The 26,739-nt window shown below is 50.9% G+C and overlaps 2 protein-coding genes across 4 annotated transcripts in view; one reads left to right on the top strand and one right to left on the bottom strand.

The window, feature by feature from the left end:
* Positions 1-15,888, bottom strand: part of MAP2K4 (mitogen-activated protein kinase kinase 4) — a 75,698-nt gene extending 59,810 nt beyond the window's left edge. The window contains exon 1 of one of the 3 annotated variants that reach the window (XM_061461929.1): positions 15,584-15,888. In XM_061461929.1, coding sequence (XP_061317913.1) covers positions 15,584-15,683 — 100 coding nt within the window. In that variant the 5' untranslated portion in view covers positions 15,684-15,888. Of the gene's footprint in view, positions 1-14,706; positions 14,841-15,583 lie in introns of those variants that run through there. The other 2 variants (XM_061461927.1, XM_061461928.1) reach the window with 2 other exon arrangements.
* A 5,820-nt stretch (positions 15,889-21,708) lies between these two features.
* Positions 21,709-26,571, top strand: TMEM220 (transmembrane protein 220). Its single transcript, XM_061461931.1, has 6 exons — positions 21,709-22,129; positions 22,235-22,264; positions 23,130-23,190; positions 24,981-25,104; positions 25,560-25,619; positions 26,401-26,571. Exons 1-6 carry the CDS (start codon positions 22,052-22,054, stop codon positions 26,531-26,533), a joined length of 486 nt encoding a protein of 161 aa, XP_061317915.1. The 5' UTR covers positions 21,709-22,051; the 3' UTR covers positions 26,534-26,571.
* The last annotated feature ends 168 nt before the right edge of the window (positions 26,572-26,739 follow it).

The following is a 26,739-nucleotide window of genomic DNA, read 5'->3' as shown; positions in this document are numbered from 1 at the left end:
TGAGCTCTTTCTTCACTAGCACTGTGAAAAACAGAGGCTGGCGTAGAAGCAGGAATGCTATAGCTTGTCAGTTGGAAGGAAACACAAATTCCCAGTAACAGCCCTGGTAACAAAAGCAGGATAATTCATAATAAAAAGCAGGAAAATTAATAATAAAAAGCACAGCTTGGAATCAGAATGGTTTGGAAGGGACCTCAGTGACCATGCAGCTCCAACCCCTGCCATGGGCAGGGACACCTTCAAGTAGCTTCTTAGTGCCTTTTGACAGAAGTGAAAACCTAAAGCAAAAGAGACTCATTGCCATTCGTTCACTGAATGTCAAAGCAGCACATCACTGTTAACTGCCTTTTATGTTTCAATATTAACTGCAAAATCATAAAGAAAATGAATTACTCAGATTAAACTTTAGACTGTGCTGCTTTGAATACAGAACAATCCTGTCACCATCATCAGGATTATAAACCAACTTCAAGAGACAACACAGCTGAAGAGATAAGCAAGGAAATCTGCACTGGTACCTGGCAGGCAGAATGGAGATCAGGATACCTACTGGAAGGAGTATGAGCATCCTCCACCTGTCAGTACAATTACAACAGGCACTATTTAAGCATTTCTTGCCCATTATTATAAAAAGCCTACTGGAACAGAACAGCTCTGTTGTGAAAGGGGTAACAAGTAACATTCCTTAAGATCAAAGAGATGGTTTTGTACACAGGAAGCTGGAGGTTTGTATTAAATCTGCTCACAGAATCATACAATAGTTTGCCAAGGATCACACCAGGAGTAATCCCACTTCAGACCTGGGTACGGATCTGTTGCTTGATGTAAATGGCAGATCACAGAAAAGCTCGAACTCCTTAAGCAGTGAAGACAACTCACCAAAACTCCAAAGAGGCACCTAAGATCTAGCAGGCTATGGTGATGCAGGTACAGCCAAGACCAGCCCCATCCCTCTCCTCCAATGCTGACCAAGCCAATGGAGAGGGGTATTACCTCTGACTTTATCCAGGACATTTACACCTGAACCAGTACTGTCACCCCCAGACAAGCCACAAAGTCTACTAATGCCAGTTTTAAGGCTCTGAAATCATACTGAGAATACTGACTAAAGAAAATAAGCAATGCTAACCACCTGACTAGTAGAAAACATGGACATCCAAGAGAAGAAAAAATTCTGATGTCATTCTGCAAGGAAAGTTCTTCTTACACCCCTACAAAACCAACTCAGCTTTTTGATGAGCTTACAAGTTCACTGTCTCGCCTTAAAACTCCTTCCCATTCCTTCGGCCCAGCTCTGCAGGTGTCACCTCAGTTGTCTCCTCCAGGTTGAGGGGCACGTGCTCACACTGCCGCAATGCTCAGCTGCACCATGCTTCTTCAAACAGGCTTTGAAGTCCAAACATACTCTGAACACATTTAGGCTTTCAGAGGTGATGAATGCTGTTCATATCTGTTCCCAACTTTTCTGATCAGCTCCTCATCATGTTATCATAAGCTACCCCACCAGGCATGATTCTTTTGGGGGTTATACAAGTTATTTCCCATTCTTTCAAAATCCCAGCACTAGGGGGGAATTTCTCCGCCAAAGAAACAAGCATCAGTCTCACAACAAAAATTGCCCCAATCTGCTGGATTTTGAAAGTCCTCAGAAGGAAGGAAAAAAAGAGCTCCACTGCTGTGCAGAGGGCAGGCGGGTCTTCAGCACGGCAGGAGCCTGAGAGTCTGCCTAGCTAATCCCCACGGCCTCATGCTGGGTAACAGAAGACTGCTGCAAAAATACCAGCCAGTAGCCCCAACAGAGATCCAGCTACCTTCTTCCCTTGCCCTCGTCCCCATTAACTCCTTCTCCCTTGGAGCTCCCAGTAAAAAGGAACACATGCACCAGTTCTGCATACAAAAATCTGACTGTCCCCACAAAACCACTAAAGGGTCCTCCTGGCTCTTACAAGGTGTCACAGAGCACCACAAACGTAAGTTTTCCACCCTCACATCCATCTGGAAGCAGCCTTTGGCGAGAGCAGCGCTGCTCAGTGAGTGCCTGAAGTCTCACCCCAGACAAAACCAACCTGTGATGCCTTGGTTTTAGATGCCACATTCCCTCCACTACAGCACAACTCCAACTGGGAAGGTGCGAGCTGCTTGACACTGCCCTTGTCTACGGGATGCCCCATTCATCCCTGTTAGGGGCTGATCAAACACTGCACCAGAACATCTAGGTGGTGCTGCTGCTGCCCTGGGAGGTCTCCCCAGCGGAAGGAGGAACCTGGAAGTACCAGCCTGGTTCTGCTGCCCCATGCAAAGCCATCAGCAAACTCCAGAGATAAAATGAACTCCAAAGGCACCACAAAGAACCTCCCATGAGTGGGAACAGAGCATCTGTTTCCTGGAAAGGGTAGCAGAGGTTGGTTCCTTGCCTAGCCCAAGGCACGCCAGGGCAGGAATACCATCACACCCTGAAACACCTCCAAGAAACAGGCATTCCAGAGAGTAGCAGCACACATGTTGAAGATGACACATCAACAGCTACACAACTGCCATGAAACCACCACGGTCTGCAACTAAAGGAACATCTCCAGTTAGTGACTGAAATTGTCTTCTGGAAAGCAAAGAGCCCAAACTGCTTTAAAAAGAGCTCAACATGCTTCAGGATGAGGCAGAAAGGAGGAACCTCTGGCAACAAAATATGAAGCTTGCATGATTCGGATTATGGCTGGATGTGGTTTTGGCAACCTGATCTAATTGAAGATGTCCCTGCTCATTGCAGGGGGGTTGCACCAGATGACCTTAGAAGGTCCCTTCCAACCCAAACTGTTCTATGATTTCTTGGGCATCCAGCTTGCTGGTACCTGAGCAGGAAGCAAGGGATTACCCTCTAAACTGCACCCCAGCTGATCCCGGCAGTGAGAGTGTGTGTGTGCACAGAATTCCCTCATTCCATGTCCATTCTGGGATTATTTTTAGCTCATTTTTAAAGAGATTGCCAAGGGTCTTTGTCTTCTTTGAGTGCTGACATGGACCAGAGCGTACCAAACCACCATCCATGGGACTGAGGGAACTTCCAGTACATACTGGTTACCTTGTTCCTCTGAAGCACTGGGCAAAATTACTTCCCAGGATCACTTGAAATTCTGTTCACAGTTATTTCACTATCCAAAGTACCGGGAACAGCCACCTCATGAAGCACACCACAGTGGCTGCATTTGGACATTAACTATGAGGAGAAACTATTGCTGTGAGCCTGCTGTGAACGCAGACCTTGCTGTCACCCATGGTGAATGGGGACACTCGACTGTCATCCCATGGACCCCTCTGGATCTAACACTGACCAAGTGTGCTTGTTCTGGCACGGGAGTCAATGTTCCTGCTGGGCTGTAAAGTGGCTGCAGCTTCTGCCAGCGTGGACAAAGACAACCCAACCTCACCAGAAACCAACAGTGGCTGCTAAACCCGCATGATGCCCAAAGGGACAGCAAGATTTTGACCCCACTGTTATTACACCTGCAGTTTGGCTCACTGCTCCACAGTGTGGGCAACCAACCTGTTGAGGAACATCACCACAGAGTGTTCATTGTGTTGGGTTTGGGTCTAAAAGACTCAGGACATGCCAGCACAGGATTACTGTGAGGACATAAATGCTGGGCAGTCAAAGCTTTGCTGCCAAAGTCAGAGCATTAATCAGATTTGAGAGGGAAACCCAACACAAACCTTCCCAGAAAGCTTCTATTTACTAAATGGAAATAGCATCGTGGACAAGCAGCTCCTGGCCTCAGTCCCATGTGCTGTGAGAGCAGCAGTGCCCTGGCACAAGGCAGGGTGCAGCTCAGACCTTTGGCAGCTCAGCAATGAAACAAGTTCCCTGGTGCCAGCCCAGTCACAGGCTCCCGTTCAAGTCAGTCTTAGCTAAGACCTGTCTATATTAAAGCAAATGACCAGCCCCAGAAACACTCCATGTCTTTGCTGACATAAACCCTGCATTCACAGAGCCCTCACCTACAGCTTGGTTTTGAGGGCAGGAAAAAAAAAAAAAAAAAAAAAAAAAAAGAAATAAAGGCAAGCATACGACAAATCAGACTTGGAATTTCCAGTTCAAGTCACAGAAGATCCCAAATCGCATCCCTGATGGGGAAGCCACCCGAGCCCTCCTGCACAAAGCATACAGCCAGACACCATTCCTGTCTCAATCTTTGCCACTTCACACTTGCTGAGAAAGATCCTTCTCCCGTTTCCTCAGCTGAAGCCCCCATCAGCAGGGATGAAGCCACAGTATCAGGCCAGAGAGTAAGTTCTTGTTCTCAGCCCTGAGGATGCTCAGTGCTGATGCCCAGTGGTAAAGTTTAATCTGTAAGAAGCGTATATAGCCATAGCTCTGGTGTAACCAGCTGGGAGATGAGCACCAGGATGTTACTTCAACTCTTCTCAAAATGAAATACATTTATGAGAAGCATACTTGGAAATACGCTTTGCACCTCCAGGAGAAGGCTGGATATTCAACAATGCATGAATGCCCCCAGTGCAGCAAGAACTCCACTACCAAGCTGCTGCCTAAAGCAGCTCAGCTCCAAATCTTTACACCAACTCCTTCCAACAGGCATCTGAGCTCATTCACAGCCCCTCTGCAGAAACCTGCACACGTACTTACACCATGCAGTCACACTTTCGAGTTACAACACTTGGGCTACATCAGATCAGAAAGGGGAGAGCTGACCTCTGCTTTTCCCCAAGTAGGTAAAGAAGCCAGCTTTGAAAGCAGACATCCCAAACATCCCTGCTTCCACAGGCTGGTTGCTCCCCCTACCTCAAGGCAAAAAGCACCTTGAAGAAGGGACAGACATCCCATGTCTATCCTCAGCTCTGGGCTGCCAGTCTTGGCCAGCCCTACATGAAGTGGTTCTGAATAACCTCCTCCTTCCTACACTCCTACCCATCCATGTTTCTGGGCGGGACAGGAGGAAAGAAGAGGACATCAAAGGTAGGGTGAGGTTTCCAGCGTTTGGCAGGATACCAGGTCCTGAACTGACACTGCTCAGGAGGGCAACTGGTCTTTACAGGAAAATTCGGACATGGTCCCATCACTCCCCAGAAAGGATTTCCAAATGCAATGCTTTTATCTTAGTCCATAACCCCTCCCAGGTTAAAGCAACACAGCCATGTGTTTTTAAAGGAAACTGTTTTATCTCTGTCCACAAACCTCTTCAAAGTACAAACCCTCTGCTCTCTGCTCCAAAAGCAAAGTGATGGCTAATTCAGCACAGAGAACCACTTCCAGAGAACGGCTCCAAAGCAAGCCATAAACCCCTTTTGGTCCACAGAAACGAAAACAAGCCTAGAGGAAACCTGATGAAAGGAACCTCCCTTCCAGCTCAGCTCTGCTCCCCACCAGCTGCCCGCCTCATGCCGCAGGGCATCTCCTGCAAGACCTCAGAAAAGTCAGATACACTACCCAAAACATAGCCTAATTCCTGGCGCTTGGACTCCCTGTTCGGCCCAGGCTCAGCTGTCTGCTTCCTGCAGGCCTGGCCCAGCCTCCAGTGAAAGGCAAACACAACAGCTTCGATTTGCAGAAGAGGAAATCAATTTAGCAGCTAATAAATACACAATTTGTGCAATATACATACTCTCCATCTCCCTTGATGCTCATACAAACGTTAATGGGTTGTACCCAGCTAAGCACAGCTATCGCACGTGTTCACCTGAACTGGCTGAGAGCAGAACCAAGAGGGAGATGGGAGCAGATGCTCGGCAACGCCACGTTGTATTTCCTCACAAATGGCAGTAGCAGAGATCCCTCCTCAGAGGGCTGCCCAGGAGTCAAGGGCACACGTTTTGGAAGATGCTCTGCAGCACCACATGATGGTGCTGATGCAAATCCAGGCCAAGGTCACCCCACCCACCAGCACAAAGCTTCACAAGGACCTCTGCTCATCCCTGGGATGGGATGGTCTCCTCAAAACTTCACACACTGCCACAGGAACTGAAATAAACCCATGATACCTTGCAAAAGTCATGCTTACACCTCACACCCGGCTGTGGGGAGGCACAAACACAGCAGCTGCTTGAACTGCAGCATGTGTCCTGAGGCAACAGCCACCTAAGTAGCCCAAGAAATGTACTTCGTGGTTCATCTTCAAGATCTAAAGCCTCCCATCAAAATGGAATCCCAGTAAAACTGTAGATGCCCAGAAGAGATGGCTTAGCCTCACTTTTCACTCTGCTTTCTTTCTAAAACACAGCCTACCCAGAACACCATCCTGAGCACTGATGCTCAGGATGACACGAAGCTTTGCTGCTGTGGCCAAGACAAAACCACCTCAAACACTGAGGCAGTGAAAGTTGTCAATTCTCTCTTCCTTCCCTTGTTATTTCCAAATGTATTTGGCTGCCAAAGTTTATCAGTCTTCTTGTATATCCTCTGGTTTAAAAGCCCTCCTGTCCTCTGGGTGCTTGGAGTTTACTATATTAAATCACAGTCATTAGTTCTAGTCTGTCCCACTGCAGTGTTCCCTTCAACATTCAAGAAGTGTCTCAGGAAAAAGACCTATCCAGTCAGAAACAGTTACTGTGAAGGCAAAACCCTGGGATTAAAGGCAGGCAGGAAGTACATTAGCTGCAATATGGTGCTCTCCAAACTCGCAAGGTTACTGCACACCAGAGCACAGATTTCTTACACTCGTGGGTTGTCAGTGCAGTGCAACTGGGGAAATTTGCTCGATTCCTGACAAGTAAAAACATACACATCCCAAAAAAATCCCCCAAACCACAGAAAAACAGGAGCCAAATGACCAAACCAAGCCCACTGTCCGCACCACTGATCGATGAAGGCAACCCAAACTTCACCAGCTCAGCTGGCATAGAGCAATCAATACTGGCTGCTAAACCCACATGATCCCCAATGGGACAGCAAGATTTTGCCCCCACTGCTATTACACCTGAAGTTTGGTGCACTGCTCCACAGTGTGGGCAATCAACCAGTTGAGGAACATCATCACAGAATGTTCGCTGTGTTGGGTTTGGGTCTCAAAGATTCAGGACATGCCAGCACAGGATTACTGTGAGGACATAAATGAGCAGCCAGAGTCAGAGCATTAATCACATTTGAGAGGGAAATGCTGCACCCAGGAAGGACAGTGCTGGGCAGGCTGCAGAACAGTTCTGGCAGCAGCAGCTCCTCAGTGAGTCAGGAGCATCAGGCTGTCAGCTGGACATCACACACACTTTTGCCCTGCCAGCAGCACCAGGATAATAGAACCAGCCAGGTCAGAAAAGACCTTCAAGTCCTCCCTTTACCCCAGTGTTGTCAAATCCACAACTAACCATGTCAGCTATGAGCACTGCCTGGGTTTCAAAGCTGTATCAGCACCCAACAGAGCTTGCGATGGGACCTGCTTCCCAAAGACAGCAATCAACTCTCACAACTTAGTGGGCATGGGATTTGGGATCAGCATACACTCAGTGTCACACCATGCCTGTACAGCACAAGTGAGGGATGAACCCAAGCCACCATGCTCACTGCTTGCCTCTGGGAAGGTGGGATTCCTCCCTCCTGCCACTCCCTGCAGCATCATCCTGCCTCTCAGGGGAGCTCTCAAAATGGGACCAGTCACCAGGCAAAGGGACCAGCACGGCCTCAACAAGATGGTGACCTGTGAGGAGCTCTAAATGTTAAAGATGCACAGATGTGAAAGGTAAATCCACACCAGCACCTGCAGTCAATACAAAGCTTGTAACACAGGAATATCCCAAGGGGCTGCCATACATGGTACCTCCTGCAGTGGCACTTCTCAAAGGTGCTTACATACACTTTCTATACACGTTCACCTAGCTAACCTTGGCAAAAGATCTGTACCAGAGAGAGCTTGTCCAGCAACTTGGCAATGGTACAAGGAGGTGGGGTGGGGATAGAAGTGGGTGCAGACTCACTGCAAAAATTACTGTGTCTTGTTCAGACAACCAGAAGAACCCCCAGGTAAAAATTAAAGAGGGCTTCAAGGCTGCACAAATCCCTCCTGCAACCCCATCCCAGGAGAACAAGATGAAACACTCCCTCCCTGCAGTTACATGCTTTATGGACAATGTCTTAACCCCGAGGCACCTTCAAAATAGTGCAGGGCACTTTGCTCCTGATAATCAACTATTCTGATCGTTTAACATCCACCTTAAACATCCAAGTCCATTGCCTACTGAGAGGGGTAAGCCTCACAGCTTTTGTTTCAGATACCCCCAAACAGAAGTGCCATCATCACCTACAAGTGTCATGTGCATACACAGGGATGCATTAGCTATTCCACTGCCAAAGCCTAGCAGAAACACAATATTCAAGTTATCTCCTAGCTGAAGAAACAGGGGTGAAGTGTCTCTCTCTAGGGATTTACCAGGGAGTTTACTGCACATTAATTAATCCAGCTGCAAGAACAGACCTTTTTAAAAGGAAGAAATCTTTCAGCGCTGGACAGGCACTGCATCATCATTCACCCACTGTTCATACCTTTCTTCTGCAATCAGACAAGCCTGAAACATATAAAGGGATCTGAGGATCTAGAAGACAAACCAAAGCCCTCTGCAGGGAATGCCTGCAGACTTCAGTAATACAGAATCATAGAATGGTTTGAGTTGGAAGCTCATCCAGTTCCAACCCCTGCCACGGGCAGGGACACCTTCCACTAGAGCAGCTTGCTCCAAACCCCTGTCTCCAACCTGCCCTTAAACACTGCCAGGGATGGGGCAGCCACAGCTTCTCTGGGCACCCTGTGCCAGCGCCTCAGCACCCTCACAGGGAAGAGCTTCTGCCTTATATCCAATCTAAATCTCCCATTTAATTTTGAACCCACCACCCCTTGTCCTATAGCTACAGCTCCTGATGAAGTATCCCCCTCTGCATTCTTATATACCCCTTCAGACACTGGAAGCTGCTCTGAAGTCCCCACGCAGCTTCTCTTCTCCAGGCTGAACAGCCCCAGCATTCTCAGTCTGTCTTCATACGGGAGGTGCTCCAGCCCCTGATCATTCTCATGATATGGTGCAGGATTTGGTTCACTGAAGAACTCGGCCAAGTAAGCAGCACAGTAACTGCACAGGGACTGCAACTGGTAACAGACACCAACCAAACTGATACATATAAAACAAACCAAATTAGCTTATTAATGCAGGAACTACTGCACCTGTTGACTTAAAGACACCGTTTCCCCTGAACTGGCGTCCTTACAGGGACTGGCTTTCTCACTGTAAAAGATGTTACAGACCAACCACAGACGATAAGGATCAACACAGGAATCCCCAAAACATTTGTTCATACAACACAGTCCATTGCAAACAAGGTACATAAGATCTGGGAACATAAGCAGCACCTTTGAAAACCTGGTCCAGATCAGTGTGCTCCAGCCTTTGAGGGGATGCCAGAAGCACCACATCCATTCAGGGATTTTTGTACCTTCTCTATAAACATCACTTCAGTGAAACTTGGTTGGACATCGGCAGGGCAGAGCAGTGCACAAACACTCCACACAGCTTGCTTTCATGCAGTTTTTCTTTCCAGTCCCCTCCCATAGGGAAGGGGATCTCCAGTTCTACTTTCAACACACAAACTCTTACCAAACCTACATCCAACAGATGTGACTGCAAAGGCAGCAATCACATCCCAGCCATATGATGCTAACAAGGTGTTTATGTTCATTGGATACATGCAGAGCTTGCTGTGGTTACACAAGACTCCTGTAAGTAATGCTTCACTGAATACACACCTATGAATAGACAGGACTAGGGGTGATGGGTTTAAACTGAACGAGGAGATTCAGGACGGACACAAGGAAGAAACTCTTTACAATGGGGGTGGTAAAACACTAGCACCGGTTGCCCAAAGAGGTGGTGGATGCACCACCTCTGGAGACATTCAATTCCAAGCTGGATGTGGTTCTGGGCAACCTGATCTAGTTGAAGATGTCCCTGCTCATTGCAGGGGGGTTGGACTAGATGAGGTTTGAAGGTCCCTTCTGACCCAAACTATCCAGTAATTCTATATTAAGAATGTCAACTGATTACAACTAAACCAAAATGGAAAGCTGAAGTGCAAAACCATATACCTACAGTCCTACATGCTTAAGTGGACTCAAACACAGAGAAGATATGGTCACCCATATCCCTGCACAGACACCATATAGGAATAAACTGGTCAGCATGAACAAACTGAAATACACTGCTTTGCTCATCACACAACTATCTTTGCTTTCCATTATAAACGCAAACACGTCCAAGCAGCCATGCAGCCATCAACGTGACAGACCTGGCAGTGTCAGCTTGCACCGGTGACACGGCCACTGTTGTGAAGTCACTGTACCCAACCAGCGCCCACGTGCTGGAGAGACAACTCATTTTGCCTGCATTCGAGTAAAAGCAGGTCATTAATACAGTGGCAAACAGTTTTTACCAACTACTGAGGACAAGGATTAATTAATTCTCCCCTCTTGTCCTTTTATTTTCTCATTTTTTGTCTTGCCTACATCATACGTTTCATTTTACTTGGCCATTCATACACTGGTTCATACCCAATCTGCTGCTCACTTACTGTTCCCTTTGCTTCACAACCTTTCCACCTCCTATCTCCTCATTTCCAAATCCCCTGATGTTCCCTGAGCAAACTGCCACATTTACTGGGGCTCTTCTTACTTTCTCCACCCGTTCTGCCCCTCTGCTAACTGATGTAAGTCCACACACCAGCCTTTTGATTGTGATCCAGTACATCCAACATCTCAGCATCAAGGCATCAACATCTTGCTCCTCTCCTGCTGGACCTGGATCGAGGAACATCTTCAGCAGTGGGGAGAAGAGCTGCTCCAGCCACTCCTTGCACCCACAAAGGCAGCAACACAAAGAAGACAAGGATACAGGAGTCACAGTATCTGTTACTGAACCCCTGTACTAGCTACAGTGATGCCCACAAATGGTTTCAAGTAATACTCTGCTTTTTACAGTGATGGCTGAAGTAACTATGATTACCCCAAAGACACAACATGGATTACACCCCGACACCAAATCCATCTGACCGCAACAACTGACAAAGTCCACCACAGGGTTTGCCAATTCTGTCCTCTGCCCAACACGAACAATTCTTGACCTCTCAAAGAGCCTCCCAGCAGCTCTTTTGCACCAGGCAGAGAGAGGAACAGAGCAGAATTTGCTCATACATAGGCAGAAACACACCTCCCAGCTCCAGTAAGCCACCAATGCACAAATGGCATCCAATGGCAAGAGCACCTCTTGATGCACTCAGAGACCCTTTTGGCAACTCTCCCCTCAGGTTCCTTGCCATATCCACTGAGGACTCTCTAACTAGATATGGACCTTCTCTGATTTTTGCTGAAAACAGAAAGGTATATGGCTGGAGTGGGGTAGAGAAGGCAAAGACCTCAATGCGGGGAGCAGACAGGACCACACGTGAACGGAACCGGGAATCCCAAATTCCAGCTGAACAGGATGGGAATTCCCACCTCAATACATCTGAATCACCATGTACACTCTGAAAGACACCCACAGTAATATGCTTTGCTTCAGAAAGACACCAGAGCATAGCAAGCAGCAAGTACCTCACCAAGTGATCTTACCCCTCTGCTCTCATGAGACCCCACTTGGCGTACTGCGTACAGCTATGGTGTGCTCAACAGAAGGACATGGAGTTGTTGGAGCAAGTCCAGAGGAGGCCACAAGGATGATCAGGGGCTGGAGCACCTCCCATATGGAGCCAGGCTGAGAACACTGGGGCTGTTCAGCCTGGAGAAGAGAAGCTGCGTGGAGACCTCAGAGCAGCTTCCAGTGTCTGAAGGGGCTTACAAGGATGCTGGAGAGGGACCCTTCATTAGGGACTGGAGTGATGGGACAAGGGGTGATGGGTTAAAACAAACACAGGAAGCTCAAATTAATATAAGGCAGAAGTTCTTCCCTGTGAGGGTGGTGAGGCACTGGCACAGGGTGCCCAAAGAAGTGGTAAATTCTCTACCCCTGGCAGAATTCAAGTCCAAGTTGGACAGAGTCTTGGGTGACACGGTCAAGTGTGCGGCGTCCCTGCTCATGGCAGGGGGGTTGGAACTGGGTGATCTTAAGGTCCTTTCCAACCCAAACCATTCTATGAAGTCCCAGCTGCCTCCAGTCTTCCTGAATGCTGGATGCAGGAGCTGAATCTGTAAAGGCCAGTTAAGAGCGGTTTCAGCTCCTGCTTGGCACTAGAAGCAGGATGACCGACTCCACAGGTTGCAATTACAATCAAAATACTTCCTATGTCATGGAATTCATTCCATGTCTAGATTCCACATCACCATCCTTCAAACAATGGCAGCAGATTCCACACTACCATCGTTCAAACAATGGCAGCAGTAAAGACAATCACTAATTTTGGCTATGAGAGAAATGCAAACCTGCTCCAATTACAGTTTGGGGGTTGGTTTCTTTTAAATCACTGTCCAAGTGGGATATCCTGCTTCCTACAGAACCTCCTTTTTCTCCACAAAACACCCAGCAGGCTACACACGCAGGACTGCTCCAACATTACATGTAACTAAGGACAACAGTTCTTCACTGCAGCAGGCCCCGGCACCCAGAAAACAAACAGGAATTTCAAAGATCATAAACTAGAACCTATTTCCAACACTGAGAACTGCAGCTCTGTGTTGTCTCTAAGCTGGTGACTGCCTTGAACATGGCACCATCAACCAGGCCAGGGGACATCTGGGGAGAAAGTAAGGTCCCAGGTTCACAGGCATGAACGGCTGCTGCAGTTAGCCACGAGAAGACATGTTCATGAAGCTGGGACATGCAGAACACTAAGGGTGTGAAGCCTGAAGCAACCCCTTGCTTGACTACAAGGCTTGAGGACCACAGCTATACAGGAAGCCCAGTGTGAGGACAGCGAGGTGGCCCTTCGCCTCAGCACTGTCACCTGGAGGGGCATCAAAAACACTGCAGAATATCAAATTTAAAACAAAACAGGGCAGCTTGTCAAGACCTCCTTGATGTGCTGCCATAGCTCCAGACATCAGCATGGTGGGCCTCAATTTTCATGAAGATTTCTCCCCTGTACCACCACCTCTAGCCTCCTCTCTCCCCTCAGCCCCTGCCAAACTCTCCAACAGCAGATACCCCTTATGAAACCACTGGCCCTCATACTGAAACAGAAACTCCAGCGCGAGGCTCTCACCTCAGCCTGCCCAAGAACATGCCCTACGGGCATTCTCCAGAAGCAACGGATGGTCATCCAGAGGAGCACTGCCTCAGCTCCTTGTGGTGGGCACAGGCCAAAGCTGCAGGAGACAGCCCACCCTCTCCCTGGCCCACCGCCTCCCTTGCAGCAGCAGTTGCATAAGCCAGGTCAGAGACTGCTTCTGGCTGAAAATTGAGCAAAACTTCGGGTGGGTTTTTTGTTACTTGTTTCCAGCTTAACGACTTCCCTGCCCCACCTCAGCAGTGTTTAAGCCAATTCAACCCAGACTGACACGGCCTTACTTTCCTCCCCACCCAGCAATGCATTCCCGCACCTCACTCATCCCAGCTCCTGCCCAACCCCACCACGAGCAAGCATTGGGCATCCAAGCTGTGGTACGTTCACCACTCTGTGGTGGGTTTGCTCTGCAGCAGCTCAGCTTGACTTGGCCTCAGCAGGGAGCCAGCAGGACACACGCTGGGAAACACAGCAGGGAACAAGGCCACGGCACCTCAGCGAGCAGCTTTGCACAGGGGTTATGTGGCAGCAGAGGGAGCCTGGCAGAGGACTTTCCTCCTGGGATGGAGCTTCTTGCTGCTCCAGAACTTGCTTCACCAACCTGCTGCTCCCAAGCCCACACAGATCCTACACTCAGCTTCTCCCATGGCATCTGAACAAAAACCACCCCAACACCAGCTCCCACCACAAACACCTGGATATCACCAACCTGGCCCTGCTATCCTGAATTCGTATTTAAATAGGCACTTTAAACCAACAACTGCCCTTCCTCCACCCGACCAGGGATGCAGATGCTGCACCATCACCAGCCCTAGGGTCAGGGTGCAAACCCAACTCTCAGCCCTGAGGACATGCAGGATTCAGGGGGACATCTCACAGACAGGAAAAACGGCGGTCAAGTGAAAATACAAGGAGCAACACAGAGGACTAAGTGCACTGTAGTGAGGCAATGACTTGTTTTACCACAACTCTAATATACTGTGGTTGAGTGTTTTTACTCCACGCATTTAATTTAGAAGGTTTGGGATTCAGGTTTTCCAAAGCTGTGAACACAGATACCATCATCTTCCCCAGGCCCAGCAGGTACCTGCTCCTCCATCCAGCAAGCACAAGAGCTTCACACAAGGGATGCTGCAACCAGCAAAAACGCACCTTTTTGTTCCAAGTACACCAAACTCTTCAGTTTGTACCATCACTTCTCTGCCCACACAGGTGCCATCAGTCTCGGAGCCTTCTGTCCTAGCAGAACCACAGCAAACAACTGTGCCCAGCACTGTCTGCTGCGAGGGCAACCTTTCCTTCTATTAAAAAAGAAAGAATGCCCCAAACAGGGCAAACAGCTCGAGTATTACCATCCCCGTGTGAAATTAATGAAAAATAAAACCCCAGCACCGCATCATTTAGGTTAACAAAGCCTAAAACGTTGCTCAAGCAGAGGGAATTTTCCAATAGTCCAAAGCAAAACTCCAAGATGTTTGCTATAGCCTTTCTAAAAACTAAACACCCACCGTTTTTGCAAGACGGCTCCAGCATCAACAAGTGCAGGCGGGAACCTGGTGACACGACCCTGCTCTAGCACTGTAAATTTCCATCACAAGGAAACCAAACTGAAGCAGAAGTTCACTGCGGAACGGCTCTTACCATACACCTGCCTTAGGAAGCACAGGTAAGCGCGGGGACTAGGGGCCGGGGCTGAGCCACCCTGCCGCCGGCCGAGTGGCCACAAACCCTGGCCCCGGGCCCGGCCACAGCACCGCGGGGTTCCCGGCGAGGGGACGGGGCCTGCGCGGGTCACCCCGGGGAGGCCGCAAAACCGTCCCCGGCTGCAGGAAGCCAGAGCCGCGTCCCGCCGGCCTTTGTCCCGCCCCGCTGCTCCCTCCTGCCCCACGGGGCAGCGGGACCCCGGCCACGGGCAGTGGTTCGGGACCCGTCCACCCGCCAGCAGCCCCGGGAGCGCAGCCGGGACCGCCCTTCCTCCCGGGGAGCCGCCGAGAGAGGCCGGGCGCGGGGGGAGGCGGCAGCCGCAGAGAGCAGCGGGGCCTGCCCGGAGCGGAGCCTGCCGGGACCGGACCGATCCTCACACACACCCCCCCCGGGCACCTCAGCTCCGCGCCGAGGGGCAGCGCCGCTCCGGACGGCGGCACGGCCGCGCCCGAAGGGGTCCCCAGAGCCGCGGCCCGTCCAGGCTGGGGCCCAAGGGCCCACCCTCCATCCCAGCCCGGGTCAGCGCCCGCCCGGCGGCTCCACGCTCAGCCCGGGCAGAGCGAGACCTGCGGGGGGCACCGCGCTCCACGGGCCCAGCCCGGCCCGCCGAGGCCTAGAACGGGGCGCGCCGCCCGGCCCGGAAGCGACGGCCGGGCCGCGGCCTAGCACGGGGCTGCTTACCCTGCATGCTGCTGGCGGCGGCGTGCGCCTGCGGCCCGCCCGGGCCCGGCCCGCTCCCGCCGCCGGCGCCGGAGCCGCTGCTGGGGCTGGGAGTCGCCATTGTGTGCGCGGAGAGGGAGCAGCGCGGCGGCTGCAATGCAGCAGGGACCCTCCCAGGCAGGACACCTAGAGCCCCGCTGCCGTATAGCAGCCGCCGCCGCCGCAGCCGCCCCGTCCGCCCCCGGGCTGGGGCCGCTGCTTAACCCCTCCCAGGCGGGGCGACCGCAGCCCCGGCGCCTTGCGGCAGCCGCTGCGACGGGGCGGGAGCGGCGCTGCCTCCCTCCGGCCCCGGGAGCTGCGTGTCCCGGGTGGCTCCTGCCCCGCTCGCTCCCGCTCCCCCCGGCCGGAGCGGCATCGCCCGCTCGCTTCGCCGTCAGCCCCTCCAGGGAGCGCTGCGCTGTGCGGGCCCCACCGCCGCGGCGTGTCCCAGACGTTCGGCCCCGGCAGCCCCTCGAGGGCCGCGGCTGGGCCCGGGAGTTTTACCGGATTTCTCATCTTCCCCTACGGCTTTTCCTCGCGCGCAAGCAGCTACTTCTGTGCAAACTTCTCTTGTCTTCCCGGAGACCTCTTCCCTGGCCACTACAGGGCATAACTGCACCCTGTGTTTGCCAACATATCCGGGGCAACATCCCCTCTCTGCCACCATCTCTGCGTTTTCTTTCCTCCCTTAGCTGCTGCGCTTCATTCTATAACATTGTTTCTGATCCTACCCCTAACTCCAGACAGCTGACAAACTTACAGCCTTTAGTGCTAGGGGGACAGTACATGCCAGGAATCAGAGCTGTGAAATGGGTCCCACAGAGACCCGGCTTCTCTCTGCAACCACTGTATTAACTTGCGAAAGTCCCTTCACCTACAGGAGCCCTCATTTCCTCACCTTTGTAACAGAAATAACACTGACCTTTATGGTTGAGACCCACTGAGGGAAGAGCTGGACACCCAAGAGCTAGGCAGGCTTCTCTGTGCTTCTCGTGAAGTTGGTGATAGAGCAGAGTCCTCAGCATGCACTGGATGTGCCTCCAGAAGCTGCCAACCATTACACTTTGTGCAAGTGCAAATGCAATGGGAAAAAGAGATCAGGGCAGGAGCTGCCTCCCCTTCTGGCCTTTTATTTCTTTCTCCTCCGTCTCAGCTCCCATTTAGACCTTAGCTTCATGCTAAGGCCTCTTTCATCTTGTGCTTTGAGCTTGGGAATGCATCCTCTCTCATCCTAGTGTCTTCTCATTTCCCTGCTCAGCTGCCCATGGGGTCAAGAGGATGGGCTGACACCCAAGAGGAGCCCAGCCTTCTGCCTGAGCCCTGCTCTCCTGTGAATACCTCACACTCTGCAGAGCTCTCCTTTGTCAGGAGGTGGGAAAGGGAAGCAGACCTGGTCCTGACCATCTCCCTCTTTCTGCTCTATCCTCCCAACTCCTGCTAGTCCAGCAAAGCCTTCTTCCTCCCTGCCAGGGATGCAGCTTTCCTTTGTCTCAGGTAACACCATCACTTCCTCATGTGGTCAGGCCAAAATCCCAGTAACCCATTTGCTATGCTTGAACTTAGGCTGCTACCCTAAGCCAGGCTCCCACCCTGGCCTATGCTGGGGACTTTGCTGACTCTTTCCAAGCTCCATACAGTCTGCTCCCTCCATTGCTTTGGTTAGGAACGGAAGCACTTGCACCCAGAGCTCCCCACAAGAGCAGGCCTTCTGTAATGTGGTTTGTGTGGGCACCATGGGGAGTAACCATCAGTGCCAGTGCCTGAAACCAACCACAGACCCCACAACAGCACATGCACATATATCAAAGTGAAGGTGTGCCCTTATCCTCTCCTCCCATATTCCCATCTGGGACACATCCCCACCTAGCTCAAAGCCAGATTCACAACCCTGTATCTTTACCTACCTAATGCCAGGGAGCACCACGAGTGGCTGCTCTGCAAGGAGGGAATCACAGGAGTGGAGCATAGCACAGTGGCTTCAGCAGCAAGGCAGGTCCCATGGCTGTAACTAGGCAAGTTTACTGCAATGAGGCAGGTCTGAAGTTAAGTCGGGTGCCCAGGTCAGGGTCTGGCTCACACCCCAGGACACAGCACGCTGTAATGTAGCTTAAGTAGGAGACAAAGGAAAAACTTTAGCTGAAAACGGCCCCCAAGAGACAGAGGGAAGGGTTGTTCTTACCCACACCCCTCACACTTCTCCCGGCTGTTTTCCAAAGTGCTCCAAAGCCACCTGGCTCTTCCCAGCAAACTGGCCTTAAATGCTGGGTTTAACTCCTGGGGAGGGGAGGGGAGCACAGCCCAGGTCCTGACACAAAGCATATTCCCTCCCCACCACCACCACATTCCACAATTTTCTGCCTTATACAAGAGTGCAGGTCCAAAGCTGGCATCTTGAGGCTGTGGCACAGAAGCCCAGTGTCTGCTGGCAAACAGTGGCAGCAGCTGGCTTCCCCCTCTGCTTTGTGCCACCTGCATGTGGTTTGCTTACAATTAGGTAAAATCATACTGTTAAGCCTTACCCTCCCCCCAGAAAAACCACCCAGAGCTTGGTATCAGCAATACCTGTCCTGACAGAGGTTTGTGAAACCAGTTCTGAAATACCTTCAGTGCTGGAGATTGCACCATCCTCAGCAATCTGTTCTGGCACACTTCTAGCTTAATGTTACCTGAAAGCCTAACAGGTTTGTCTGAGCTGAAATCTTTCATGGCCTATTTGCTATGGCTATGGCCTTCTTTGAAACAACTTCTTATACACTTGATAACTGTAATGCTTCCCCTCCTCACTCTGGCTTCCTCCTCTAAATTGTCAATTCTTTCAGCCTTTCTTTGTTACTGTGCCTCCCAGCATCCTCACTGACCTCCTTTGACTTTGTTTTCTGTTCACCTGCATTTTGATGTGCACATTACTAGCTAGGTACATTACTCCAGCTTGTCGTGGAGGCTACTCCTGGTTCATACACTCCAGGGTGGTGTTTGCCTTTTCCATTGCTGGTGTTCAGTTTTTTCTCCTTTACACCTTGGAGTCCTTTTGAAAAGCTGCAGCCACCCAGTTCCCTTACTTGTGTCACTGTTCATAAAGGTAATGCTTGAAGTTGTACCTGTTGAATTGTACCCTACAAGTTTCAGGTCATTTCTCACATTTGTCAGCTAACGCTGCGTTCTGTTGTCTTTGCTGTCCTTCACAGCCTGCAGTAACATGCAGGTTTAATAAGGCACTCAGAGATGCTAATTATCCAGGCTGGTAACTGAAGGAAATAAAAAGATCTGGCATCAGAATGGACCCCTGCAAAAATCCCTTCCATATGTCCTTCCATCTTGATAGCCACTGATAATTAGAACCTGAGGTACCATTACCTCAGTTTTGCACTTCCCATTCTTATCTTCTCAAGAAGGGGTCAGGACATCCAATGTTAAAACCCTTCCTCAAGCCACCATACATGACATCTGCCACTTCTCACTTGATGCCTAAGAATTTGTGCCATGCCAGGACACCAGACTGGTTTGTTCCTGCTGGGTTCACAGTGTGTGTTGTCCATCCCCTCGTTCTACTCTAGGTGCATACAAATGCCTGAGTTCCTAGAATGTTTCTGGGAATTGAGATGGACTTCAAATTAGGATTAAAGAACCATCTGACAAAGCATAAACAAGAATTTGGGTGAGGTCTATAAAACCAATAAGGTAGGAGGAAGGTTGCCACTCTAGGATTATAATGACAAGAAGGAGGTCGATCTACTGAACACTTTAGACTCCAATCCTGTGTAGTATATGAGTGAATGTGCAGCTTCTCCCCTTCTCAGTAAAGTGGGCTCCTTCCTGCCCTGCTCATGGCATCTAGCCCATAAGTTAAGGCAACTAAACCCAAAGCCCTTTTGACAATATCAACTGTGCATACATATGCACATGCATATCAACATGCACTTATCTCCAGCTGCTTCTCTGTGAACTGTAGTTCAGGGTCCTGGAGCCAAGAACACCCCAAAGCCCCTGAGCCCTTCACCTGTCCACCTGCAGCCTCTTATCCAGTTTGGATTCAATCAAAACACATCTATGGCCATTCGTGGCAGCATCACTGGTGTCCACAGGGATGGAGAGGGCCACTGGGATGGGTGACTATGTCAATGCCTCAGTAACATCTCTGGTACAGGCTCTTGGGAAACAGCCTGCCTCTCCTGATATCGCATCTTGGCTGCTGGATCCATAGAATGGGATGGGCTGGTCGAGACCTTAAAGCTCACCCAGTTCCAACCCCTTCCACAGGCAGGGACACCTTCCACCAGAGCAGCTTGCTCCAAGCCCCTGTGCCCAACCTGGCCTTGAAGACTGCCAGGGATGGGGCAGCCACAGCTTCTCTGGGCACCCTGTGCCAGCGCCTCAGCACCCTCACAGCGAAGAATTTCCTTATATCTAACCTAAATCTCCCCTATTTCCGTATGAACCCATCACCCCTTATCCTGGTGCTACCGTCCCTGATGAAGAGTCCCTCTCCAGCAGCACTCTCCCTCTGCAGCACTCTCATGGGAAACCTCTGTCCTTCACAGCTGAGCTGTTGAGCTGAAGCTAAGCTCGGGCTTCAATGGGCTAAGTAGCAGCTCTAGAGAGGCGTAAGGGGGGAAAGCGGTTTATTTAATAGTGAGGAACTGATTTTTCAGCAGCTCGGATTCTACTCGGTGTACTGAATGTTCTCGGCCTCCCTCTTATGGGCGAAAGCAGCATTGCTGAAGGTTCTCCCGGGTCCGCAGAAGGGGCTGGTTATAGGAATTGCCCATGGAAGCTAGTAAAGCTTTAAAGTGAATAACCGTGACCTTTTCTTTGCACACCTAACACTAAAATTCCTTTATATTTCTAAAAGACACTACAGCCCGATTGCTTTTGAATTAGAGCAGCAAAGAACAAGACAGACACAGACACCATGCTTGGTAAATCAACCTCGTCCTTCCTGCCCTGTCCTCACAGGAGACAGGCAGGCCTTTTGCTCTTTCTTGCTCTTGTGCCACTGAACCCTGCTCGCTCGCAGGGTTGCCAAACCCTCCACATTGCTCCCAAGTGCCCAGGAGAAGCTGCTTTCTGCCTGCTCAGCCTCTTCCCCTCAGCATGAGACCTGTCCCACCGCACGAGGGCTCAGGGTATGTCTCCCCCTGTTTCTCCCAGCTGGCTCCCCTTCACCCATGACATGACCAACAACAACCCAGCCCAGAAACAAGGTGGGCTGTGATTCTGTGACCCTATAGAAACAGCAGTAATAGGCACTCCCTGCCCTGCAGTGACACCACCACAGTCATGTGCAGCTGTACTGCTGGCCATGGCTCTTCCCGCCCCAACACAGACCTCTCTGAGCACAGACATGCCCCAGCATCCACCAGCTCACTGTGGTGACTGATGGTGCAGCTCCACAGTCATCTCAACCTCAGCCAGGCTACACCAGGGAGGACACCACAGCCAACAGTGCATGGACAATGCCTGTCCCACTGTCCTGGTGTGGGGCAGGCAGGGCAGACCCAGGGGCTGCAGCCAGATCCAATTGAGAGCCCAGATCACCAGCCAGATTCATGGAGACAAGGCAAGCCTGGGGTCAAGCTGGGAAATCAACCTGTGTATTAGGATCAGGCCTGGTGAGGGTGAACGTCATCAGCCATAGCTTAGAGGTGGCCGGTGAGATCCATGGTGATGTGGCAGCTCTGAGGTCAAGCTGGGAACTCAGCCCATGGGTAAAGGACTGGATCAACAGGCTCCATGGGCTGTGCTGAGTGCTCCTGTCACAGCTCAGGAGGGGCTGTAGGGCCCCCCTCAAGGGGTTTAGCTGTTGCATAACCACTGGCCAGTTTTACTGTACAAGTTTGTTGAGGCAAAGATCTAATTCTCTTTCAAGCACATGAATTATGGCAGAACCATGGCAGTGTTGCTCTGAAGGCACGGCTGGAGTTCTCCAGTCCAACCACCCAACTGAAGCAGGATTGCCACCACATCAGATCAAGTGAGCCATGGCTTTGTCTAGACAGCTTCCCTGGAAGTCTCCGAGGATGGGGATCACACAGCCCGGCTGGGTCAGCTACTGCGGGCTGCACCACCCTCCCGTTGGGTTGCCTGTGAAAACCTTTTAAGCCACCATCTGTGGCCAGTGGCCCTTGATACATCATCTGATGCCGGCGAGGCAAACACGCCTCTGTGCTCTCCGCAGCCACTCCAGGGGCAGTTCCACGTTACTGCTGCGGTTTGCTTCCTCTTTGCTCACTACTGCTCAAAGTTCTCCGCGCTCCGGACCGGCCGGGGCCGCCGCTGCAGAACCCGCTCCAGGTCTTCCGCATCCTCCCTCACGGGGGACGCTGGACAGGACGCAAAGTGCCTCCTGAGAGACCGGTAACTGCGACCGAGCCGCGCTGTCCCCCATCGGCTGCGGCCATCCCCGAGCCCGCCACCGGCTCCGCCCCGTCGCCGCGGCCCCCCCCGGCGGCCATGGCCATGGCGGGGCGGCTGTGGCGGGGCTGCAACCTCCTTATGGCCGCTTTCTTCGGGCTGGCGGCCGCAGTGCAGGTGAGAGCGGGGCCGCCCGGAGGGGGGCGGCAGGAGGCTCCCCCCCGAACCGCTCCCCGCGGAGCGCGGCCCCGGCCGGGTCTCAGTGTGCGCCTTCCGCTGCAGGTGAACGACCCCGACGCCGGGATGTGGACTGTGAGTACGGGACCGCCCTTCCCCTGCTCCCTGCATTTACCTGGAGAGCAAAGCAGGCGCCGGGAACCCGGTCCCTGCTACAGCAACGGCTGAGTCATGGAGTCAGGGAATGGTTTGGGTTGAAGAGACCTTAAAGCTCCTCCAGCTCCAACCCCTGCCACGGGCAGGGACACCTTCCACTAGAGCAGCTTGCTCCAAGCCCCTGTGTCCAACCTGCCCTTGAAGACTGCCAGGGATGGGGCAGCCACAGCTTCTCTGGGCACCCTGTGCCAGCGCCTCAGCACCCTCACAGGGAAGAGCTTCTGCCTAAGAGCTCAGCTCAGTCTCCCCTCTGGCAGGTTAAAGCCATTCCCCTTGGCCTGTCCCTATCAGCTTGACAGGGCTGCCTCGGTCTCAAGGGGAAATCAGAACCCCTCCAGTTCCCAGTCTACTTTGCCAGCCCTTCCTCGGGCACAGGAGCAGCCTGGCGGCCCTGGCACCGTGTGCCTGGCTTGGAGCTGAGCGGCACAGGCGCTGTGTGACAGGGGCTGTCCCTTGTGCTGGGGACATCCCTTGAGTGGGGGAGCCCAGCCAGGCTCCTGCTCCCAGCGGAGCCGCCCAGTGTAGGTGGAGGTTTGGGGTCTGGAAAGCCCCACAGGGGGCAGTGAAGGGGTAGTTGGTAACCCAGGGACTGAGGAGCTGGGGCTGGCCCTCAGCTGATGGTCCAGGATGGTGGGTGGCAGTGGTGATGGGCACTGGCAGTGCCAGGGCATGCCAGGGGTGGGAAACTGGCAGCAGTTCCCCACATCTGGCAGCTGCTGTGGATGGGCACTGCTGTGTGTCTCACTAAGCTCTGCTACAGAGCAGATTTGTATTTCATTAACAGGTTGTCTACTTGGTGCCAGCTGCCCTGACACTGCTTGTCAGCATTAACCCTTCAATAACAGGTATGATGTCAGTGTGCAGAACAGTCTCTGCTCAAAACCCAATTTTATCTATTGAATTGTAGATTAAAATCAGTTAAGAAAGGTATCCTAATATATCTTGAGGGAAAAAATCTGTGGAACCTGCTTCTACAAAAGCTGGTCATCAGTTGGATGAGCTGCAGATGAGTGGAGGAGCCTGGATAAAGGGCAGCTGCTGGGGTGATTTTACCTTTGCACCCTGGTTCCAGGGATCAAAACCTGAGTAGAACACAAGCCTAGCTTTGGTGTTGACGTTAGCACATTAATACATGTTGTTTCCTTGATGTAAATTGTGGTTTTGCTTATCTACCTCATAGAAGAGCAGTTGATCTCTGCACAGAAAGAGCTAAAGGTCTTGTTCAGTATCAAGTACTGCAGCTGCCCCTCAAAGCACATGACAGAGATGGGACCTGTTAGATGCTTCAGTGCTGTGGCTGAGTTTCCAAGGGCATACACCAAGTGCTCTAATGCCACATCATGTTGAGAGAATCAGATCAGATTTGGTCCAGGCCTCTGGAAAATAGTTAATTTTTTGTATTTTCATCCAGTAGAAATAACAAACCTGACATTTTGTATGCGTGAAGTGACTGGATCTTTTCTGGATGGATCCTTACTCTGACTAAACTACACGTATGCCAAAAAAAACCTTGTATGCTGTTGTCACAGATCACACCATTGCAGCCTCTCAGCATTCTGGCTACATTAAGCATATGAAGCATTCATCAAGCCAAAACCCATGAGGGTTGTTTGCCAGTGGTTTATCAGTGCTGCAGGGGAGGTTTATTGTGTAATAGGTGTAACTTCAACATAATGGCATTTGGTCAAGAGAATTTGCATGTTAAACTCACAAGTAGGTTTTTTTTTGGTGCCAAGATCTGTGGAAAATAAAGATTAAAATAGCACAACTATTGTATGACTGCACATTTATGTACATTCACCAGGGGACATTTTGCCATTCCACTCTGTGGAAGACCCAAATTTTGCCTCTGCTGAGCTGCAGTAACTTCAGCCAGATGGGAAATCAATTACAATGCTGGGTCATGCTGAGCTCTTCAGTCTTGGCAGCTCATCTTTAATGCTTGCCTGGAGGGGTCAAGCACCGAGGTTTTGCCCATCTCCCCCCACTAGCATCTGGGAATAGACATGGAAAACCACAGCAATCTTTGGGCCCATCCAGATAGTTCACATCATCTATAGTTCTCTTTTTAAACATCAGCTCCCCAGGCAGAGGTGTCAGCAGTGATGCTCATCATCAGAGGCAAACCTCAGGCAGAGGCTTATTAAGGAGTGTGAGGGAAGAGGCTCCTTGCAGGGTGGTGGTTGCTGTGTGCCCCTGAGGCTGACAGGGAGCTGGGGCTGCTCCCCTGGCCTCTGGTGTCCTCTGGGTCATGCTGAGCATCTGGTTCTGGCTGGAGCTCCAGAAAGGCTGATCCTCCTGCTTAAGAGAACTCTCCTTTGTGCTCCACTCCGTGATTTGTTTCTCATGTACGTCAAATGCTGGAGCCTCTTGTGTTAACTGGAGAGAATAGGAAACTCTTCATGGAGGTGCTGCTGCCAAAGAAGCAAGCTCCAAGCCCACTAGTGTTTGTTTTCATCAGCACTTCTAAACAGATTTCCCTGGTCATAGAGATGCTGGTATTAATTCAGTCTTCCTGCCTAAGGTGTGTGTGTGTTTGCTGGAGGCATCTTTTTTTAGTGACTCAATTGCCTTTTTCATTTATAGGTTTCCTTCATGTGACACTGCAGTTGCTGCCAGTCTGTTTTTTCCCCAGGTAATGGTGTTTGGAGGAGCCTCTGTGACCTTCATTCTGCTGGATGTATCGTTGGGACCATTGCTCTGGCTTGCTCTTTGTTTGCTTATGCTCAAGGAAACATTTTACATGAGGAGGAAGGCCGGTAAGTGGTGAATAAATCCCCCCCTGCATGAACTCAGCACTCCAGGCCACCTCCTTTGGTAGTCACCCCCTAACTTTATCTGCTGGGCTGCTGCAGTGAGTTCTCTTGGTCCAGGGGAATCAAACCAAGCAGAAGTGACCATAGTGCTCCAGATGGGGGTTTCTTGGACAAAGGGAGGGTGAGCAGTCCTGATTGCTTGCCTGATTGTGGCACATAGATTTTAGTGGGGAAACTTCTGGCTTTCAAAGAGGAGGGCACTGGCTTTGTAGCTTTGCGGTGGGAAACAAAGTTACTCTGTGTAAATACCTTTACAGTTACAATCCTAGTAAAATACACTGAACTTCTCACAGGAGCAACAGTGCTGGTTTGGAGGCAACACTTGTATTTATTTACATATGTTTTAATAAACACCTGCTTGTATTATTTTCTGACCTGGTTTTTGTTTGGCTTTTTAGCGAGTTGTTTGGTCTGGTGATAATCGCAGTATGGATGAGGCTTTGTCGCAGTTCAGCCAAGTAAGTTTTCCTTTTTTTTCTTTGAAATCCATTCACATGTTCACATCTCATGCTTAGAGCTTCTCAGTTCATTTTGGCTGCTTGGTTTTCTGCTTCCTATCACTGCCTGAACACTCTCTCAGATACCTAAGCAGTACTAGCTGGTGCTACAGCGTGGAGGATCTTGTACAGGTACAAGTCTGTAGCGGGGAGTAAAGGAATATGAAAGCTTTTCTGCTCCCCATCCATAATGGCAGGGGACAGCCTCCCTTTGCACAAGGACAGTGTGCCCCTTCAGTGGAACAGCCTAGGGAGTGTTGGCCACAACTGCTAATGAACTGCAAAGGCATTTCTGCCATTGCTCCCAAGTTACGGAACTTCCCAGTGAGGGTCTCTGTGCTGCTGTCGCCTCTGGAGGTGCACAGGGCTCTGGGTGGCTGCAGTGGTTCCACATTTTCCTCCTCCAGCCTCTTCAGAGCATTGTGCTACAGTTGTTTTGCTAAATTCCTGTTAGCTTGGAGCAGGAAAATTCCCAATCTGCCAAACAGTACCTTTGTGCTGGCAAACACACACATGCCTCTGGGCAACTAGGGTGATTTTATCTATTTATTTACCTGGTTTATGAGGTGGCAGAAACTTCCGCTGCAACACGGTGCCTCTGGGGGAAAGGACTCTGCTAATGCACCAACAGGAGCTACATCGGAGTGGCCAAAGGCTCTTTGCTGTCTTTCCAACAGCACCCAGGTGTGAATGTTTCATAGCATTGATCTGAAACAGCTCTGTTGTGTTTGCTTCTTTCTAGGAACCCACTGGCTGGAGTTCATTTGACTGCTGCAGTGGTGGTCGCGCTCTTCCCCTTTGTGTCATGGCTGTACATTTATGTGAACAAGGAGATGCGAGAATCTTGGCCAACACACTGTAAAACAGTGATTTAGTGGGTGGGAGATAGGACAGAATAAATATTCTGACCTTATTTGCCTTTGCTTTTTGGTTCTAAATGAAGGGTTCATGTCTGGCTGCTTCCAGCAGCGCAGGTTAAGATTTGTTATAGAAACTGAGCAACACTGTCAAATCTGAGTGGAGGATTTTCCTGTGGGAAATGGTGTTCACCTGGCTTCCTCCTACATTTTCAAAGCACCAT

The sequence above is a fragment of the Pezoporus flaviventris genome, unplaced genomic scaffold (genome assembly GCF_033815535.1).
Source record: "Pezoporus flaviventris isolate CSIRO_AGI_PZ_B2104156 unplaced genomic scaffold, CSIRO_AGI_Pfla_v1 ptg000034l, whole genome shotgun sequence".
NCBI classification, from domain to species: domain Eukaryota; kingdom Metazoa; phylum Chordata; class Aves; order Psittaciformes; family Psittacidae; genus Pezoporus; species Pezoporus flaviventris.
This window is presented reverse-complemented; position numbering and strand designations above follow the sequence as displayed.